This window comes from Vespa crabro, chromosome 7, assembly GCF_910589235.1.
Source record: "Vespa crabro chromosome 7, iyVesCrab1.2, whole genome shotgun sequence".
Classification (NCBI taxonomy): domain Eukaryota; kingdom Metazoa; phylum Arthropoda; class Insecta; order Hymenoptera; family Vespidae; genus Vespa; species Vespa crabro.
The window spans coordinates 3,134,032-3,156,886 of record NC_060961.1 but is presented as its reverse complement, the minus strand read 5'-3'; the positions used below and the strand labels follow the sequence as shown (position 1 = coordinate 3,156,886).

The window sequence follows — 22,855 nt, the reverse complement described above, 5'->3', positions numbered from 1 at the left end:
TCTTTTCATTCTTCGATCTTCGAAAAAGGCTCGCTCGTAAATCACTGAAAATCTCATGATCGGCTTCCCTTTTTTCCTGTTTTACTACCGAAACGACGGCTTCTCGTTGACAGACGGTTAACTTTCGAAATTTCTAGTCCGTTTTATATGACACTTTCTGTGGAAAAAAAAAGAAAAAAAAAAGAACAGAAAAAAGTAAGGAAGGAGAGAGAAAAGTAAGAAAGGGAGAGAATGTAAGCGTTTAGTGCTGTACGATACGATAGCATAACGTTTTTGAGGTCACATGGTAACGTGAGGTAGTATAGTATTTACGATCATCTTGAGTTAGGTAACGAACGTTAGAGAGTTCACGAGTGTGTTCAAGGGTAGGTCAAGATCTTAAAGGATTAGACCCTTCGGTTATCGTTCTGGTCAAACAGATGTCAGAATGTATTATGTAAAAGAATTTCATTGGACTGTAGTAATATCAAAGCCATTAATTATATAATAAGCTTTTCACTTCACATTAATTAATTATGATAAGCGATTAATCACATATTAAAATATAATAATTTAATAGTGTAAAGTAATTTGTCAATGTTTGGCTCTCGAAAAATTTTACTCGAAGAAATCGAAAAAATATATTATTTCTTAGAAGGAAGTATATAGTAGCAATTAAAAAATGTTAAAAATAATTTTACATTAAAATCAAACAAATAAATGAATCAAGGATTGAGTAATTAATAAGATATGTAAATTTTATTAGAGATAAAATACTCGGTTTTCATTAACGACGAATGATTTAAGTATATTTTAAAATATAAATGAATTAATGGACTCTACTTAAATTTATCTTAATCGAATCCTGCATACAGTCACGCTTTTAAAATGGAAGAATTCGCATTTTATCTGCTCGGATAAATTAAAAAAAAAATTGTAAGACTCGTTTATTCATATATATATATATATATATATATATATATATATATATATATATACATATATATATATATATATATGTATTTATATGAATATATGTGAACTATATATTCATATATACATTCATATATATATGAGTATATATGAGTATATATATATATATATATATCCAAGTTCTTTTCTTTTTTTCGTGTTTGTGTATATGTATATGAGACTTTTATATATTTATATGATAGCTCAAACTCATCGGCAAGTTTAGTATGTTACTTTCTTTTCCCTCTTCTCTCACACTTCGCTCTTCGATTGTGAAATCGTTCGGCTTCTCTGAGTTGGCTTATCCAAAGAATTCAGTTTATAACCGCTGACTCCACTGAATTTTATTACATCTTTCTCTATCTGTTTCTTTACCCTGTTTGCTCCACCTACTTTCTCTCTCTCTCTCTCTCTCTCTCTCTCTTTTATGTTCATCTTGGCTCTCTCTTTTCTATTCTATCGTTTCCTTTCCTTCTTCTCTAATGAATAGTTTCTACCTATTTATCTCTTTTATTTTCGTTCCACAAAACGAAGTTGCTTAGTTTCGACCGATGATCTTACCGATCGCGTTCGCAAAATTTATGTATCTACTTTTCCATTCGTTCGACATCGGTCTTCTCCAAACGAAATCGATAATTTATATCTCATAAAATTCAAAACAATGAAGTCTAATGAACGATCAATTAGGCAATAAGGAGAAATAATTAGAGAAATAATTAAATAAATGTATTCATATAATATAATTATTTAATAACTGATGGATATTATTTATTAATTGATTTTTTATTCGGTTAATCGGTTTCGGCTGAAAGTGTATCAATCGATTCCACAATTCTTATGGAAGTCTTTTTACAAGTATTTTATAAAAGAATGTTATTCATTGATGGGATGGCATCAATTGGATTCACTTAGGTCTTTCGGCTAGAAATATCATTTGTTCATTTTCAAGATGCATCGTATTCCCACTTGGAAGCGTAAGATAGTCCGGGACCGTTCAACCAAGCGTGAGAGACACGATCGTAGCCTCCACCAAGGTTTCTTTTACAATTTTACGATGTTGCTTCGAGGCAGTTATGCGAATCCTTAGTGTTAGTCACTCGGCCGAGTCTTTATTCTCCAGCTACTTCTCTCTTTCTCGTTCTTTCTACTTTTCTCTTTCTCTTCTCGCGAGTCACCCTTTGTCTGGTTTGCCATCGACGTCGAGGACGAAGAGGACGACGCCGGCGTTGGCACTGATCCGAAAGTTACGATCCTCTCGTCATGCGATACAATTCGCAAGACGTAAAGAAAATTCACGGCTTTTAACGGAAGAACGAAAAGCATGACAACGATGATGACGACAACGATGATGACGACAACGATGACATGATCTCTTCTTTTTCTCTTTTGATTTACATCCCGATCTATCGTTAATGTCCTTTATTTCGTATCTTTCGAAATCTCGCAGCTGCATCATTTTTATTATTCTTCTTTGTTTCTTACAAATTAACAATATTATATACATAAATATTTACCTACTTAAAAGAATACAAATTTTCTGTTGAAAAACATATATTTGAATACTCAAAAAGTATACACATATGATTGGTATACATTGTTTTATTGTTTAATATAAACATTAGAAACGTTTACGTCGAGACCTACAAGCTAAAACAAGAAATAATTGATCAGTCACGAAAGAGATGCAACATGCGAGATTTTTGACGAAGATTATCTTGACGTTTATTCGTTGAAAGATAAAATAAAAGAATATGAACACCATTTCGTGTCATTACGAACACAAAAAATAACTCGTTTCTAATTGCTTACGTTGAAATTCTCTTTGATTACCGATCTGATCGGCACGAAAGGCAACGAAAGATCAATTTCGAGGGTCGTTTTTATTCGCAATAACAATCCGCAAAGATTTTTATACGATGTAATATATTTTCTTTTTTGAACTTTAATCAGCTGAATTGTACATTTATTTCTTGACTCATTTTAGATATCGTATTATCTCATGGCACGCGACAAATAGATTTTTCTTATATAAAAGTCCATTTCTAAGAGAAAAAAAAATCCCGCATGAACTTCAAATTGTTCGCTTGCAGATAAATAATCTTCTTGTGTACGACGTGAATCGTACCGATGAAAGCAGGTAATCTCAGTAGTTAGTTAACTGCGTGACGTCAAGTAAGGTCAAAAAAGGAAGGAAGGATCGAAGGGAGACCAAGTAGAAGGGGTAGAAATTCTAGAAGGGTGAATAGTAAGTTGGTCTAGCGAATTGCTTCTCTCTTTCACTTTTACGATGTACGAGGTTAAATGATCTGTCACTTTTCTTCCTTCTCATTTTTCCTTTTATATTCTGACGAGCCTTTATCGTTACAATAATATCATAAAATATAATATTTCAATGTAGTCTCTTAATAATCTTCGTTGACGTACATTTAGTTAATGTATTTCCTAAATATTATTAGTATAATTCAAATGAATATATGTTATAATCGAAAAAATAAAATTGTTAATTTGTTTAAAATTAGAAAATAAGGTAAAATCAATAACTGTACTGTTTGGATTATCGAAAAAGTGATAAAATTTCTTATTAAATTAAAAGAGTTTTTATTTTTATGGTTAGTAAGAGTCTCTTTTGGTTAGCTTTGCGTGTTTAAAATCTTTATGGGTCTTTTTCTTTCCTTTCCCTCGCAATTTCTTCGAGGGCAACGATCCCTACGGCATCTCGAGTAATCCTTTGGGGTGTTGATGGTTTCTAAGTTTTTTTATGTTTCTCTTTCTCTTTCTCTACCTTTTCTTCTCATTCTACCTCGTTATAGAAATGGACGAATATACGTTCAAGAATACGAACGGTTTTATGTATAGTGTGCGTGACACCATCGTTTTCCTTCTCTGGACCGGAGATTCGTATTACAAAGAGAACACATTTCTGACAAAGTTACGTCGGCTATCCAACGTGTTCAATATACCATACTAACCTTTATAAATTTCGTGATGATCCTTCGAATCAAATGAACAATCGAATAGCCGTCACAACCCCTTCGAACATTTAGCAACGTATTGTGTTACACTCGTTGGATGCTTTTGAAGATTCTGTTCGATAGGTTTCCACTTTCATCTCTCCTATATTATTTCGTCTTTTTAGTTTATTTAATTTTTTCTTTTTTCTTTTCTTCTTTTCTTTTTTTTTTCCTAAAAAGATAAAAGTGTCATCTGTAATACGAGGAATTGTATTGACAATAAGCTCGTTATTCAAAGAAAAAAAAGAAAAAAAAAAAAAGAAAAAAAAAAAGAAAAAAACTACAAAATATGTGTTGTCTTGTACCTACTGTGCAATCCTTGACCACCCACATAGCATGGTTTTCCTTCTATCTTTCTCTTTCATAGATATACACATACATATAGGCTAGCGTGTCACTTTGCTCGTTGGCCAGTAAGCAAGGATTTTATGGGAACGCTTGACAGGATAGAACTTTACTGCTTCAGAAATGTTGTATCTCGTAAAAGCCTGCCACACTTCACAACCATCCCTCTATTCGTCGGCCTCTTCCGTAGAAAGTTATTCCGATTTTATCTTAAGTATTCTTATAATCGAAAAAGAATTGTCATTGCTAAAGTATTATCATTATTTACGATCTATTAGATACTATAATTAATGGATGTAGATGTTAAGTATCATTTATTTGTATCAACGTTTCATATATAACCTAAAATTATTTAAATGATTTATTGTGTTTAGAAAAAAATATTACATTTTTTATGTCATCGCTATTAATCTTTTTTTTCTTTAAAATTAAAATAGACTAAAATTAATGATAAGGTTGAATGAAGAAAATGTAAGACTAAATTCTTAAAAATACAAACATTCTCTAAACTGTATTAGTTTCGTCGACTAATGAATGACAAGGGACATTCTTTCTTTCTCATTCTCTCTCTCTCTCCCTCTCTCTCCCTCTCTCTCCTTCCTCTTTTTCTGTCATCGAAACGATCCCTCACCTACGTCCAGCGAGCCAAGCAGGCTCCGATTACTCGAGTATACAACGGTATCATTGATACAAAGCCCTGTATCCAAACACGCTCATCCATCCATCCCCTGTTCTAGCATAACGCAGCTCGCAGGCCGTTTGAACGGATTTGTGACAGGCAGAAGAGAGTTGCGAGGGTCAGGGGGCATGGTCTCGTGCTACGTTTATCTCTTGCAACACGAGCACCATCCTCGACAAACCCCAGAAAATAATTCTTTCCCCTCTCTCTCTCTCTCTCTCTCTCTCTCTCTCTCTCTCTCTCTCTCTCCCGCTCTCCCGCTCTCTTCCTTTCTCTTTCTTTCACTTTTTCGTGAATTTTTTTACGATGCTCGATACGTTCCTATATTTTCAAAAGTATATATTTCTACTACAAATAGCTACTCTTCGTTCTCATATCGTACAGCTCAGCTGTATTTTGCGATTTAAAATTTAAAAACACAATAATCTCCATAAGGATTTATGATCTCATGTTGAAATGGATAAAGAAAAAGAAAGAGAGAGAATCTATTTCGCATGGAAAACTATTTTTTTTTTTTTTTTATTTATTTTTTTTTTTTTTTTTAGAGAAATGAAGCATTATAAATTTTATATTTCGTTCATTTGAACGCTCGTAAACTGAAATTACGTTTTGAAGAATAAGTATCAGATGATTATCTCGGATTTCTACGGCCAAAGTCAAAAAATGAATCTTGCACTCTCGTAGATTTCCTCCTCTCCTCCTTAACGAATCGTATTTTTAATGTATCGAAGTGTTACGTTCCGTGAGATCAAAGGTTATGCCATTTTACGAGGACCTAACAAAGTAGAAGTTGTATTATATCAACTAAACTGTGAACGATACTATTAAGTAAACAATCAATCTCCATTTCGTGCACTCGGCTATAAGAATACACCCATAAAAGTATTTCAATAGCCTTCGTACTATCAGCGACTATGTTTGAAATGTAATATCAATTACATTATCAATTTGATTCTGCAAAAAAATGTGATCCGTATTACCATTGGATCGTTTATTATTGATAACTTTATTTAGGTCAAATTAATTAAACCTTATTATCAATTTTATTTCCCTTAATGATTTTATCAAATTTGTTGGTACTTTCATAATTTTCGATAATCGTTTTTGAAAATATCACGAGTTATAATAGAATATTGTACGCGAAATACATTAAAAATGAAATTTTCAAGTATATCGATCACAATTTTTTCTCCAATTAATTCCCAAATTGATATGAAATCATTATGTTTAATTCACGATGATAATGATTTTATAGAAGCTGATAGAAACGTAATATGCGCATTAAACGTTATGATATTTTAATAGAAGCAATAATCAATTTTTTTAATATATCATATTTAGTGTTTTTTTTTTTTTTTTATCTTTTCTTTTTTTGCAGGCATCATTACGATATTGTTTGTTCATTCGAAGTTTTCTTTTCGGCTGTTACTTTGATTACAAGCCAATTTCAACTTCCGGTTTCGCATGACTTATCGTAGTTTCGGTTATTGGACACCTCTCGTCGAGTAAAGAGTTAAACTTGACTCCGTTATATCGAAAAGACCCACGTTGAAATTGATATATATATATATATATATATATTTCTTTTTTCTTTTTCTTTTCTATATTTTTTCTTTTTTTTTATTCCCTTTAGTCAACGTCAACGTTTACCGATACATGTATTATTCAAATATAATGTTCTTTTTCCTTAAAATTAGCATGTACGAAAAAACACATAATAAAGTGGAATCTGTCCGACATAGTGGTTTCTCTTAGTATGTACCAAGTGTTGTTCGACACAGCAATACAGAAGAGAATAATAGCTTGAATTAGAGAGTTCGATTGGCTCGACATGTAAGTACACATGACTCGAACTTGGCTGCGTGAGCACATGCGTGTCCGCTCGCTTCCGTTACGTCGTATTTATGCGGAAACAATTTTCCAAGGAGGTTTCTTAAGTTGTATACTTCGTATAGATCATTACAATAATTTTTTCTTTTTCGATTATGTGCATGCCTGCTGCATTTATGAATTTATTAAAAATAAATTTCAAGCTAGCTTTTATTTTCTTATCACGAAATATGAAATAATATCATTCAACGATTTTCAATGTATAGAAAATTTTAATAGTTATTTACTGTTATGAATACTGAGCTATTCTTAGCGTAAAACCTTTGGAAACGACTAACTTCGTTAAAATATATATCATTTATATCGAATTACTCGTATTAATACATTTGACAGTCGAGCTTATACCTTTTGACATTTTATACTAATATTTTATATACCTGTTACTACGTGATAGGATAACGTTCACATTTATCCAAACACGTTAAATACACGTTCTCTTTTAACACCATTAATCTTATTACACGTGCTTCGTTTCTAACGTCAATGACAAATTTCTCAATAATTAATAATTTAAGGTGATGGAAAAAAAAAACAAGTGAACCTATTATTTCTATTTGATATGAATGCCCGATCGTGTTTATGCTCGTAATTGTTTACATTTATAACTTATCACAAAACTTTTGTAAGCGTATACGTACATAAGTATATACCTACATATATCGTCTCATTTATTTGTTTATTCACGATTATATTAGATGGAATAAGAGGAACGAGCTCGTATTATATCTTAATGGAAGACTTCATATCGGAGATCTTTCGTAAACGAACGAAGCAATGTATGCGATCGATTTATCGCAATCTTCTTGGGAAAGTAAGCATTGAATGAATGACACAATTGTATTTTATAAACATTCTCCTACTCTCACAATCTCTAATATTTATCGTCGGAACTTTTTTCCAGTCAATCGTTTCGAGTAAGTCAAGCAATTCTCGGTTTACCTTCGAAGGAAAGTTATACTTATCAGTTATCTCTTAAAACGTTTACAACGAATAAAAGAATCAACGTAAGCTCTCTTCTTTCACGATTAGGAAAGAAAGTCAATGGCCCATATTTATAGTCGAGTGTCAAATCAATACTTAAGATGGTCTTGATCAAAACATTTTTATTTAAACCAGAACATCTTAAGATTATTGTGAAATTAGATGATATTCATGAAAAAGATTTTCCTCAAGTAAGAAGTGCTTATTTAAGACCAATGGTTATTCTTGAACGTGCTTATTCTCGTGATAGTTTCCTGTAATCTCCTACAATAGAAACATTGAAACATTTCATGTTTATATTAAATCTTATATATATATATAAATATAAAATCAAAAAAAGAATTTGATTATTAGATGACAACAAATATTTGCTATGCGTAATACTGTCCATGAAATTTTTTCTGTAGTTTTTGTTTATTTTTTCGTCTATGAATTCTAGAGAGCATTTTAAGATCGAACTTAAAGTGACCTTCAAAAATAAAACTCGACTATGAATACGGGCCAATGTTTATATTCTGTAGTGGCCGTGTTCGACTAACTCTATGTGCATTACGAAAATTAGAAGATTTCATTTATCTTACGAAGACTAACATATTACGATTTATTATAAAAAGAAATACGTTCCGATTTTATTCTTAATTATGTTCTCACGTGTTTGACATATTAACCATGATATTCACAGTTCGCTATGAAAAATAAAATATTTTGAACACTATTTTATTTATTTATTACATTACATTATATTGATTACATTAGATCATTTGTTTTATGACGACTGGCGTAATTCAAAGATAAAACGTGTTAAATTTTCTGAACAATATCGCTTATTGTTAGCGTCGATACATGTTAGTTTTCGCAATTAAAAAGTATTATAAATGCTATTCTTTGAATATTATAAACGAAAGGATGTTATTTTTCGAGAACATAATCGCAACGTAGCTATTTTTCGTGATCCGAAAGTCCAAAGTATTAATCACTGTAAGACAAATGAAACGTAATATATTTTTTCATAGCGTACGTCAAATTAAAGAAAGTGAATAGAAAAATTCTCTTTTTGTAGTATGCATTGTTCAAAAGAAAAAAGAAAAAAAATAATAGTCACCAGATGAGAAAATATCGTTACTAAATTTGTTGTGATTTACCGTAAGGTAGTTAAATAAACGTAGATGAAAGAAACTGTAGAAGGGAAAAGGGGATTAAAACACCCATTACTATTGTGAATAAAATTATGGAGGGTGAACTTAGAACTTAGGGCAGACAAAGAAATAACATTGGATCTATGCAACTAATAATGCGAAAAATATGAAAGAAGAAAGAGGTGTGCACGCGAGAGAGACATAACGTGGTTATAAATAATGAGCCACCGGTATTCGAGTAGGCAACAACACGAGCACATCGCGTTTCATGTTGAAGGAAATGTGTAATAAGTATGGGGTATAAAACTCTTAAGGCGAAATGGGTAGAGTAAAAAGGGTAGCGTGTACATTTTAACAATATGATTAGTCCGTGTTACCTATGCATACAAAAATCGTAAAATTTTTTAGAAAGAATTTTAATATTTTGACCGACATATTAGACGAATGGTCATCGGTAACATTACTGTACTATATTATATTAACTTTTTTTTTCTTCTTCTTCTTTTGTTAAATATCATCAAAAGAATATATCCTAAAAGAATTTTCTTTATTTATACCGTCGTATTTTCTCGTATTGATGCGGAAGTTACTCGACGATAATATCATAGACATTTATAATAAATGCAATACCATACAATTCCATTCTAGCGGAATATCAATAACTTCGCATTTTTTCAGAATTTAAAATGTCAACTTATTGGTGCAAAGGAACGTTCCTTTATTACCGGCAAGATAATATTACGTGTTTCAGAATAATGAAAAGAAAAAAGCGGATATATCGGTTCGTATCAGTAAAAGGATTAATAATGTATTCCGCAAGTTACAATCGTACGAGGAGTACGATAACGTCACTGAGTGATGTAAACGTGACACGAACATATTTGTTCGCCGTTACTTTTTGAGCTAGTAGTTTTAAAGCGTGCACAATTTAGAGTCGTTTAATAACAATGACGGTAGGTAATAACTAAAGAATAAAAGGAGGTCAGAAAGGCTTGAAGAAAAAATATAAAGAAATAAGAGAAACGATTGAAAGAAATTTCGGCGAATACAAATCAATGACGTTTTCTTACGGGCTCATTAATATTATTGATGTGTACCATTGTAAAGATACAATACAAAATAATCTTTCGTAAAGACGAGGATAAAATCGTGTTGCCCGAACAAAAGTCACGAAATGCTTATAAATATTCTCTCGTTAAGTAGTTCCCGTGAGGAAACATAATGCTGACCTGAAAAGTATTTGGTGTTGATTTAAAAAAAATCCCTCCTTATCCTGAAAGCCCGTATAGAGATAAAATTTTAATTTGATAAATTCCATCGTCAAAATATTGAACCTTTTAAAATGATTGCTTGTCATATTTTTTTTTGAAACAAATCTTCCAAAAAAATAAAGATACCTAAAGTACTTCTCTCTCTCTCTCTCTCTCTCTCTCTCTCTCTTTTTCTTTTTCACATTATTATCCATGTGTTGTATTAAGAATATAAAATAAAATAAAAATTATCTTAGGAACAATCAATCGAATTTATTTAATGATAGTTCCAAATTATAACATACATGAACGACATAATATTTGAACATAGAATCATCAACAAGAAGATATCAAATATCTCTTTTAGTCTACTTTTTTGATGTCCATCAGCTAATATTGAAACCTCATTTGGTATCATTGATGTCACGTTAAGGAAATAGTGCCTGACGTTAAAAAAACAGTGCCGCGAAAGGAGAAACAAACAGAGTATAGAACGTATCGTAGTGGGAGATGATCGGAGGAAGCGGGTAAAAGCTTGGTAGAAGGAGAAAGAGAAAAAGAAAAAAAGATGAAGTGGAGGATACCGAAAGTATGGACACACTAGAAACTTCTGTCTCTTCGTTCTTTCCTCCATGTTGTTTTCCTCCCCTCTCCAACCCCTTCTCTACCTTCTCCCTTCTCTGTGGTTATCTCTCAACTCCCTCCTTTTCACCATTTAGAAGGAAGAGAATGGATCTAAGGAATGAAAACTAAAAGAGAGAGGGACAGAAAGAGATAAATAAATAGATAGATAGATAGATAGATAGAGAGAGAGAGAGAGAGAGAGAGAGAGAGAGAGAGAGAGAGAGAAAGACAGAAAGAGAGAGGTTTTCATTTGTTAGCTAAAAAGCGGACAGAGTAGGGGTTGAAAGCGAGTAAAAAAAAAAAAAGAAGAGAGAAGGGGTAGGTAAAAGCATTCTGACTCAATGCTGTCATCTACTTGACGCCCCTCGGCATGATACCAACGATGAGAAACTACAGTATTTCCGCCTTTTCAATATTATTAGCAAGAGCATGCACGTAGGCGGAGTCACGCCATCATGCTGCTTGCCTATTGGATAACCTAATGTTTAATATATCATGTCATAACGGAGAACCGTTACTATCATTCCTTCTCTCTTTATCAACTTTACTCCATTCTCTTTTAATGCTTTCTACATTTTATTATTTTTTTCTTTTACTTTTATGATTATTGATTGCGAGAAAAAAATTTATTTAACATAGGTAAGTAAATATATTATTTCGATATATTATCGATATTTCGAGAGAGTTAGAAGGTTAAATAATAGAATTGCGCGCGCAGAGAAGGTTGACTTGTTCGACCGTGTACACGCCCTTCTCGTTCTAGTCCACGTGGTATTTCTACGAAGAATTTAGTTATTCTCTCTCTCTGTCTGTTTCTCTCTCTCTCTCTCTCTCTCTCTCTCTCTCTCTCTCTCTCTGCCTCTCTATCACCCTCTCTCTGTTAATCTTTTTTTAATGGAAAATATTAAAAAAAAAAAATCTGTCGTTGAATGTCGCTAAACAATTTGACGTCAATGCTTTCGTTTCTTCTGTAGTTCGTTTTCTTTGTTTCGTTTAGCGTATCAGTCGAAGTCATATCATAGCCGAGTAAACTTCGTGCGAGATCAAAATCTAAAACGATAAGTCTTAGCTTTAATTCTGTTCGACGAGAAAATTTCTTTTTATCAAATAACATGTTCATTTTTATATCTTTTATCTTAATTAAAATTAGACTAATAGGAATTATAACTAATGTTAATGTACGATTAAAATGAAAGTTTATCCCCGTTTTTTTTCCTTTCCTTTTTTTTTTTTTTTTTTTTTTAAACGAAAGCTAGTGAATAATTATTTGTAAATAATGATACTTTTTCAGATAATTATATTTTTAAAATGTATTTATTTAATAATTTTTATTTATGTTCTCAGGTACCAACGTTGAAATTGTATTTGCACACAGTATGAATCTCCTGCAACGATTCCAATATCCTTGGGATATGTTAAAACTAATGTATGCCACAGTGAAGTATGCCGGTGCAAATCTTGATGAGGTTCTCAGACGTATCGAGGAAGGTGAGATATATGATTTATCTATTATATTTTGAAGAACGAATTTGGACAACTAGAATAATTTTGATAACTTTAACAGTTAAACATTGGATACCGGACGTTTACTCAATATTAATTATATATATAAAGAAAAATTTTTTATTACTCTTATACATTGCTTTTGTTATATGCACTTATCATTCAAAAATTAACGAGAATTTCGAACGCGACTATAATAACATTAATAATAATTTATTTATGACTTGTAAGAGGAATTATATAGACTGTTTTATTTATATTTAATGACATAGAAGGTGAATATAGATTTTTAGAAACAAACAAAAAAAAAAACAAAAAACAAAAACAGTTATATGTTACTAAATCATTTTATATTGAAATAATTTATAATTTTTTAGAAAATTTTAGAAAATAATTTGTTATTGTCCATATTATAATAATATAAAGCTGATGATAATATTACTATTGTCGTTGAAGTTGGCAAAGTTTGGCAAAGTTTCAAATAAATTTAATTACGTACGTTGGATCATAAAAATAAACTATCTTCATGCGCACAATGATACTCTTCTCTTAACTTATACCAATTCTCAAATTCGAGAGTGTAATTTACGTAGAACGATCGTATTTGTCAACCTAAAAATAATATTCCATCGTGTACGTTAGCAAATATGTTGATATAAATATATATATATATATATATATATATATATATATATATATATATATATATTTATGAAATGCATCAAGTAGGATATAGTTCAGTCATTAAATTTTATTGTTTTAACAGTTGCATTCCTATTTTAATAAATAAACACATGATGATCTTAACGATGTTATTTACTCCTATATTATAATGCTTGAGTAAATTAAAGTCACTGACTCTCATGATGGATAATGATTGTATGCTCTATTAAAAAAACATTTATTAAACTGTTATTAAACAACTCGCATAGACTTGATTCGCGATCATGGCATATCTTACGATTGTAAAAAGCAATTATCTAATACGAGATGAACAAACTTTATGCTTTTCTCTTTTTTTTTTTTTTTTTTTTTTTTTCATATTTTTTCATATATTTATTTATTACTAATAGAAGAAGGAAAGCGTAAAAACGTTGGAAAATAAACGGAGATATAAACTCATAAAGCGATCAAGATAATATTTTATATGAGTTACGTGAAGCGTAATATCAAATGTTTAATATTAAAAGCCAACGGTCATATCATTTGTGTTAGTTGAAACATAGCATTAGATATGTAAGCTTATTTATTGTACCGCGAACGATTTTACATAATGTATTTTACTACGTAGATATGTGTAGATGTATGAAAATATATAATATAACGTATTCACAGTTTTACTTTAGTCGCTAAATATACATTTCACGTATATAAAGTCAATTCTATAAATTAGAGTACATCGTTTTCTATTAGTTGGAATAACATAGACGAGTTTTAGATCAAGTGAGGATTTTTTAACGAATATTAAATTTTATCATTTTTTACTAGTCACACAACGAAAGAACGAATAAACTTTTTATATACGTTTATATAATTTTTTTTTCTTTTTTTTTTTTTTCTGAAATACTTTTTTATCACGCCATTATCGAAACTAAACAATGATTGAGTTAAGAAAGGGTATCTCATTTTGTTATAATACGTGAAGGAAATTAATTTGTGCCAACTTCAATGTGATTTGTAATATTTTCGGTTGAAATGAGAATTCATATGAAATCCGACGTTCGGTCGATGTGACAAATGTCAAACGTTTATGGATATTTATATCTTCTCTGGAAGATCAGCATTGATTCAAGAATTAATCCACGATCTCTTGAAATTATCATCATTGAAGATACACGACGGTATGAAGATAATATTTTTTTTTTTCTTTTGGAATTGTTTTTATCGTTTTCTACATATTTTTATTTAATGTCATTTGATTCATTGAAGTATTCCTGCGTTTTTATTAAAAACGATTTATAATATATCTACGTCCGTGAATTTAATATAATTACTTTTCAACACGTCAAGATCATGGATGCCAAAGTACAAGGATTTTGACATTGAGATCAAGGTATGATCACAATGCCGGTATCTTTCTTTCTTTTTTTTTTTTTTCTTTTTTTTAATAAGGATACGTTTCTTTAGCTAGCACTTAGATTCCGATCAGTAAGATCCGCCCACTTGACCCTCGGCGAAAAAGCTTTGCTTTTTGCAATTTTGAGAACCGAATTATTTAGTTCTCCGAACTCATCTCCCTTTCTTTCAAATGTGGACGTAGAAACCTCACCTCATACTAATCTATCATCATAATAATTTTAAATCATTACCATTATATTCATAACACTAATTTCGTATAACAATTACGCGTTTGAAGCTTTATATAGAAATTTCCTGGAAAATTGTCGATAAAATCACTTCGATCGTTTCGTTAATTTTTAACATTAAGTTATTCATAGAATTAATAAAATAATAATTTTGAAAATTTCAAAGAATCAATTTGAATTTTAAACTTTCCATTATCGTAAACTATTGGTAAAATTTTTAAAAGATTTTTTATTTAGTTAATTTGTTATTATAATAGAGAGAAGCTTACATAAAACGTCATGGTATGTATACCGTATGTTTTTTTTTTTAAACAAAATAATCTCCAATCATTTTACAAACAAATGTTTCAAATAAAAATTGCTAGGTCTTGTGGGAGAAATCTAATATTTATTGCAGCTATTTCATAGAGGTCATACTCTTATCAAGATACGTAAGTCATAACAATTTTTTTAAAATGAAAATAAATATTTTCAAATAGAATTAAACAAAGAAAAATAACAATAATTGTAAGTATAAATTTACCTTTTTTTTTTTTTTTATTTTATAAATTTGCATATAAATGCTAAAATTTCGGTCATCGATTAGAATGATAGTATTGCGATATTCATTCTTGTTTTTTCAAAAGTCAAAGTAAACACACGTACCAAATCTGAGTCAAGTATAATAATTGTTATAGGATATTTCTACGATCATAAATATTATTACTGTTTCCATCTTACTCTTTCCAGAGTAGCTAAATGTTTGGTATTGGAAAATAGCCAATCGAGTAGAAATTATGAGCTCACATTCTCCTCCAACTATGAGATTTATTTTATTCAAGGTTATCTCAATGACAAGAAAAAAAAATGTATATATATATAATACAATGCCAAAGAAATGCTTAATTTTATTTGATTATTTTATATTGTTACATTTATCATGAACTTTTTTAAGCTATCTATATTTTAAACTATTCATACATATTCTAATTATTCTTGCTGTATTTCGAATTATATAATACAATGGGACAATATTTAAATCTATTTTTATTTAAATGTTATTTTTTAAATTATTCCGGGAAACATACAAACTACGATTTTCATTGTCGTTACGGAAGAAAGATATTGTCATAAAGAAGAAAATAAAAAATGACAGGAATAAAAATGTTATGTGTAAGAAAAGAAATTCAAGTGTTTCATCAGAAGAATTTCTTTTTTATTTTCTTTCTTCAAGTGATAATTAAATACACGTGTAAATAATCTGTTGATAATTTTATTTTTAATTTAATATCTCGTTGCTCAAAATTTCCGTTCGATAATAATAATGACAATTTACCTGAAAGTTTATCGAATAACAATTTTTGTATATTTGCTAAATGCTCAATCAAAATTTGTTTTTTCTTCTTTTATATTTTTGAATTTTAATCACGAATTCGAAACTTTAATTTTTGATGTGCTAAAATCATCACATGGTTTTGCATATCAAATAAAACGTCAAAATATAAGTACTCTTGATAATATTAAATAATATTTCATATGTAACGTTACGATTAGATAATTTGCCTTGGAATAATGTAATACATGGTCGTAATAGTTTTTTTTAATAAAATATATAGAATTAATAATATCGATTATACAAATTTTTGTTTCTTGAGAGAACATAAGTACTTATTTTAATGCATTTTCATAAAGAGATATTTTAAATAAATTTAAATAAATAATGCAATACGTCAATCGTTTTATGTTAACCATTTTAATGTAATGCAATTTGTTGATAGTATGATGGTAAATTTGCAAAAAAGAAAAATAACTGAACGTCATTAAGTATTTCTTATCTGAATTAACATACAAGAAGGTATTTAAAAGAGTATAAAGGAGATAGTTGAGTAATTCATTAAGACACATGGTTGACTGTTGAATATCAACTGATAATAAAAGTGAACCAATCATTATATATCACTTCTGTTTCTTAAAACAAAAAAAAATTATCGCAAGAGTGACTCAAGTTATTTCTGAAATCAATTGCCTCCAAATATATTATTTAATATCGTTAGAACGCTCTCTGACAGTAAAAATAATAATATTATCATTAATACCTAATATTATCATTATTACCTTATAAATTATATTACGTTGAATTAACACGGCTAATTCGTACAATTAAATATATAGTAAAATATATTAGTAAATATATTAGTAAAAAATATAATATTTCTTCCCTCCTAGTGACGAAATATAAATTAATGAAGGAAGTTATTAATATCCAATTGAATGTTTCATCGATCTATCATATAACAATAATTAGATATATTAGTATGTATTCATCGTATATCATCTTTGATTTTGCAATGCAAACAATAATACAGGATTATTGTTAAAAAAAATAAAATCTAATTTTTCGTGACATAATTTTTAATTTTATATGGGAAAATTGATGGATAAATTTTTCAACAAAATTGATCAATTTCATAGAGCAAAAAATTTTTTTTTACTTTTCAAATCCTCGGTACGAGTTTCAATAAAATAAAATACGTGCAACAATTTCAAATGACGTTGATTTAGTTTTGTCTGAATTAATTGATAATAATTCATTAATTTTTGTTGTATATATTTTCAATGTGAATTCATTTCAATCGATGAAGAATATCGAAATTTATTCCATGAATGATTTAGTTTGCACTTGTAGTATTCCAGTACATAATTATGATTAATTCCAAGTGTAAACTGCTTCGTGTCAAAAAGTTCATAATGCCAAAGGTGTCTTAACAACAGACATGGACACTCTACAAGGAAAAACTTCCGTGAAGGGCTTCCGAGCATTTGAATAACGATTGCCTTGGGCAGTGTTGCATTCTTTCATCATACGATGACATTTGCATTTTCACGAAACTCAATGTTTCGAGATTTCGTCGAGTAACGTTTCCTTAAAAAAAAAAAAAAAAAAAAGAAAAAAAAAAGAAAAAGAGAAATAATAACAATTTATGATAAATACGTATTACTGCTATCAGTTATTGGTATAGTATGAAAATGAGGAATGATAAATAGTAGAAGTTCAAGAGGAAAAGAAACATGCAAAGACAACAAAGAGTCATATATTAAAATGGCACATATATTATCAAATAAAATTTTGTTTACGTAAAAATATTAAGGTTTTTTCTTTCTTTTTTTCTTTTTTTTTTTTATTAGAAAATTTTTAAGCACGAACTTTAAAATCAATTTAATAAAATATCAATGAAATATATAAGAGATCGACGAAGTTCGTATATGTGAAAGGGGAAAAAGAAACAAAAAATTTATCAAAATATCTATCAAAAAAGAAAAAAGAAAGAAAAGAAACAAGAAAAGAAAAAGAAGTAAATTATTAAATTGCATTTCTTATGACGAGCACGAAGAAAAACGATTGAGAAAACATTTGACCTTGTGTAAATGCATCGATGTTCATAGCTCACATGCACATCAAATTTGCGTACAAGTAAAGCAACTTCACAAACGCAAAACACAATGACGCACGCCTACTCGTCGATGATAGCTGGCAAACTTGTTTGTAATCTTGCGTCGTCACAGCAAAACGTAAATGAAGTGCTGTAAGTCTTTCAATCGAATAATATTCGAACAAATAATATTCGAAGCGATTTCACGTATTATGATACGAACACTTTTCATTAAAGCGTATATCGTCTAATTAATTGTTGATAAAATGATACATTGATCAAAAGTTAATTTAATAATTATTATAACTTCATGATTAGATATAAATCTAATATTAATTTTCATAATTAAATTTGTAAACAATATCGATATATATCGTTCAAAAAATAATTAATAATATATTATTCAACCGATTATGAAGAACGTTGTAATTTAAACGATTCTAAAATTAAAATATCACCGTTACCGCGTCCTTTCGTACTCTTTATTTTTGCATAACGGCATAATTGGAAAGTAGTTTGTCCAGTGTATTTAATCCGGTCAAGATTCAATACTCGATAAGTATAAATTTCATTGCGATAAAAGTCGATGAAAATAGAAAGTCAATTTAAGTGTTAAGTAAATTTTAAAGAAATTTATTTATTAAAAGCAGAATAATAATGACCGATGTTCTTCCTCAAGGCTAATAGCCTCTAAACGTTAACATGCGTGCTACCATCCACGCGAGACTCACGAAAGGAAGATGAAAAGCGACAAAGTATTCGGATCTAGCATCTGCTAATAAATTAGGCAAAAATATATGTTACTGAATGACTGAAACTGCATTGGCCGATGGTAGAGAGGTAAATAATGAAAGAGTTTATGAACAATTTGTGGGAACAAATAATGATCTTAATGATGAGAACGGATAACATGTTGCATGAGATCTAGGAATCTATCGATGCAGCTGAACCACGAAACCGTGGCCCTCAGGCGATTCCATATGGATAATTTAGTCAAATTACTTAGTATCTAAAATGAACCTGTACCCTTTCTTGAAAGCAAAGTATTCATTTTTTCTTTTCGTTGTAATTCCCACGTAATTTTTTCGTCTTTCCTACGTTATTTTTATCCTTAGAACGAAACTTTTTATATGCTCGTATATAGCCGAGAAGAAAAATTTTTCAAACGTTGCCATTAAACCGGTTTGTTAATTTCTTGATATTTGAAAAAAATCACGATTAAAAGCAATCGCTTGAAAACTTTGAAAGATAATATTGAATTGAATAAAGATAATTCTTGCAAGTGATTTTATAAGTAACTTGTTTAAAATGTCAATTCTGCTCCGTTAACCGAGGAAGAGAAGGAGGGGGGGGGGGAAGGAATAATGAATAAATTAAACAAAACTTAAATTATCATTAGATTCGAATATACTTGTGTGAAATGTAAATCAACGTCAAAATCTTTAGTGTTATTTATAATCTGTTTTAATAAAATATTAAGATAAACGCATCTTAAGGAGATCCGTTGGTGCATTCACTTTAGGTTAATGAACTTTTGCTTTGCTCAAGGCGAATAAACGATTTTAATACCACACCTTGAATCATCCGATATACTACATATATCCCTCGTCAATTTTTCTTTATATTATTTTTCAATTTCATATTAACTTTTTTTTCAATGTTTCAATTTTCTCTTTTTCTTTTTTTTTTCTTTTTTTTTTTTTGTATCTTTCAGTATCTGCGAATCTTCAAATGTATTCTTTTTTTTTTTTTATTCGTTATCCTTCAATGAGTTCGCTAAATAAAGCCACGTAAAACTTTTAATTGCTATTCATATACACGCCTATTTGTCACGAAGATCACGCGATAAGTTTGTCGACGTTTGTGTCGAGGTATAACTTTGTCGCGGAACATGAAATTCACACGAATATGTTGAAAATAAAAATCGTTCGTAGTATTATATGTATTTTCCCGTCCTTCTCGTCTTTAATATCGTGATGCATCGTATACGCTTAATGTTCAGCAGCGTCCTAATTGGCATTGGTAATAACACCTTGGAAGAGTGCACGCACAGTCACGGCAAGTACGAGCCTACATTGCCCGGTAAATGCGAAGTAAAGAAATGAGGAAAAAATAACTTATATTAATAATAAGAGAGGAAAATAAAGAGGGAGGGAGAGAGAGAATGCAGTTCTTAATCTCTTTTTCTTTTTTTTTTTTTTTTTTTTTTCTTGCGTCCACACAACAGGAGACGTGTGATCATCGTTAAATGCAAATTAATTTGAAGGTATTTAATAATATCCAACAAGATACGCACTTTGAGAGGTACAATCGGATATGTTCTGAAGCCTTTCAAGCCAAAGTAGTAATTTGCAATTGAGAAGTGACTATTAGTGGTTCCATATTTGATGTAAATATGCATGTAATATAAAAAAAAAGGGAAGTTAGAAAACGGTCAAAAGAAAAAAATATATAGATAATTCTGCTTATTGAGTCATATGTAGATTTAATGAATTCACGTGGAACTAAAAGTCAAGGTTTCGAAGGATTCTAAGGATATCGTAGTTAAAAAAGGAAAAGGGAGAGATCGATCGAATCACGATTTTATCGACTTCGATCTTCGACGTAGCCTTTTTCGTGACAGATAAAAACAAAGGAACGAATCGTTTCAGGATCGAATCAAGTTTCTCGGACAGGTTCATCCTTGAAACGAATTTAAAAACGGCAAGTAGTGACCCTCGCAAAACGTGATGGCGCGTAAATTTGTACTTTTTTCATCCTTTTTCTCATCGTTATTCTCCTTTCATTCTTTCTCTCTTCCTCTCTTTCTCTCCTTCTCTCTCTCTCTTATTTCTTCGTATCGGCAAGATAGACAAAGACGCTGGACCACCGCATCTCGGCTATCAAAGTGTTTGACGTTTCAGATGAAAAGATCGGCCGTCGTTTTTTTCTCCCCCTTCTTCCTTTCTTGCCTTTTCCTTCTTATTTTTCTTTTTTTCTTTTTCTTTTTCTTTTATTTTTTTCTTTAATTTTTTCTTTTTTTTTCTCTTCTTTTTTTTTTTTTTTTTTTTTTTTTATATGACGCTATTCTACGTAACGCAAGACTCTTCCCCGTATAAAATACGTGAAGACGTGGGATCTCTCGTGCATGACCGCACGAAGATCGCATTGAACGAAAGTACGTATTAACGCTAAAGCAAGAAATCTTTGTATTCTATGAAAAGCGACTAGCGTTGTAAAAAGATCTACCGTATAATCGAAAACTCTCCAACTAATTTTGCACCTCTTTTTCTCCCTTCTTTTCTTTTTATACGTTATTATTCTTCCATTCGTCTTCGTCCCTTCAATTTTCTTACGCTTAAAGTTATCAATGTAAAAAATGTTACGGTCTTAAAAGTCGTCTATTTGCAAATTATATTACGATTTTTCTTCGTCTCTGAGAAAATTCTTTTTATTTATAATTACATTGCATCTTTTGGGAATCATTGATGAAGTACTGTTATCTGAAGTTAATAAAATAATTCATGTCAATGACAATGATTTAGCTATAATATTTGATCCTTGAATGATTATAAAATATATTTTTTTTATATCTATATCTTTCTCTTTGATGTGAATGTCTAACATGAAATTTAGGTTTAAAATTGTTCCGTTTCATATGATCTATAGAAATGAATCAAGAAACGTAAATAAAATAATCGCGTACGTTTAAATCTCTTAGTTCGTTTCTTTGAACGTATTATAGATAATTTATTATCGGGGGTTTTTTTTTTTTTTTTTGTAAAATATATCTAAGCTATAATTATCATTTATGTAATATATGTGCAAAGTACTTCTTTATTATAACATCGTATTCTTGACTTGAATAAAATATTTTACAATTAAAAAATTTGAAGAATTGGATTATTAAACTTTTTTTTCCTTTTCTTTTTTTTTTTTCTTTTCAAAATAAAATCCAACAGAATCGATACATTCATCGGTCAATTGTTTGCTAATAACGATCTATCAACATTTTTCTCGATGTTACTACAAGCAATAAAAATTGAAAAAAATAATAATAATGAATATCTAGCTAATTAAATCGACACGATCCATGGAAAATTACTTGAAAGATATATGCGATATTATGAAAAAACGTAATTTTAGCCGAGAAATCATTTTACATCGTGGACTTATGTAATGAAGGCAAATAGTCTCTAGAGCAATTAAATGTTGTTGCATTATTAGAAATAACGAGTCGTATAAAGATGTTTCATTATCGATCATTGCTGTAATGCGTTGTTCATATCGATGATGAAAATATAAAAAACGGCATCGCTTACGTTATAGATACAATGTCAAAGTCAAGATCAAGAGCTGTTCATAAAGTGGAATAATCGTTCAGTCGCGAATAAGCACGAACGAGTATGAGATTAGATATCGCTGAAAAGAATCTTGCAATCTATTTTACACTATATATATATATATATATATATATATATATATATATATATATATCGATATCAAAATGATCAAATAAAAGTATCGAAATATTAAGATTTACGACTGATATGAAAATTTTTATTAATAGCGAGAAAAGGCAATAATTGTTCTTTGAACGATCGTTCGATAAATACATATTAATTATTCTAAATAATTTTCATGCAAAAATAGTAGTTAAATAGTAGACACAAAAGAAAAGGCAAGTGTTCTCGTAAACATTAAACAAATATTCAATAAGATCAAGTATTATCGATAGTATACTGTTTCGCAATAGTCATAAATATTTCTCATCGTTCTTCTTTCAATTC

General features: G+C 29.8%; 1 protein-coding gene and 1 long non-coding RNA gene across 8 annotated transcripts in view; both read left to right on the top strand.

Annotated features, from left to right (window-relative positions):
* LOC124425721 (doublesex- and mab-3-related transcription factor dmd-3-like) overlaps nucleotides 1-22,855 on the top strand; it is a 64,357-nt gene that overhangs the window by 17,442 nt on the left and 24,060 nt on the right. For 5 of the 7 annotated variants that reach the window (XR_006942563.1, XM_046966467.1, XM_046966466.1 and 2 more), the window contains exon 7: nucleotides 12,212-12,355. Coding sequence is in view for 6 of the 7 variants with exons in the window: in XM_046966467.1 (XP_046822423.1) it covers nucleotides 12,212-12,355 (144 nt within the window). In the remaining variant the exon portion in view is untranslated. Of the gene's footprint in view, nucleotides 1-7,571; nucleotides 7,688-7,777; nucleotides 7,893-12,211; nucleotides 12,356-12,431; nucleotides 13,039-22,855 lie in introns of those variants that run through there. The other 2 variants (XM_046966469.1, XM_046966470.1) reach the window with 2 other exon arrangements.
* On the top strand, nucleotides 13,072-20,520 carry LOC124425722. Its single transcript, XR_006942564.1, has 2 exons — nucleotides 13,072-14,423; nucleotides 15,406-20,520. It is a non-coding gene; the product is annotated as an uncharacterized LOC124425722 (long non-coding RNA).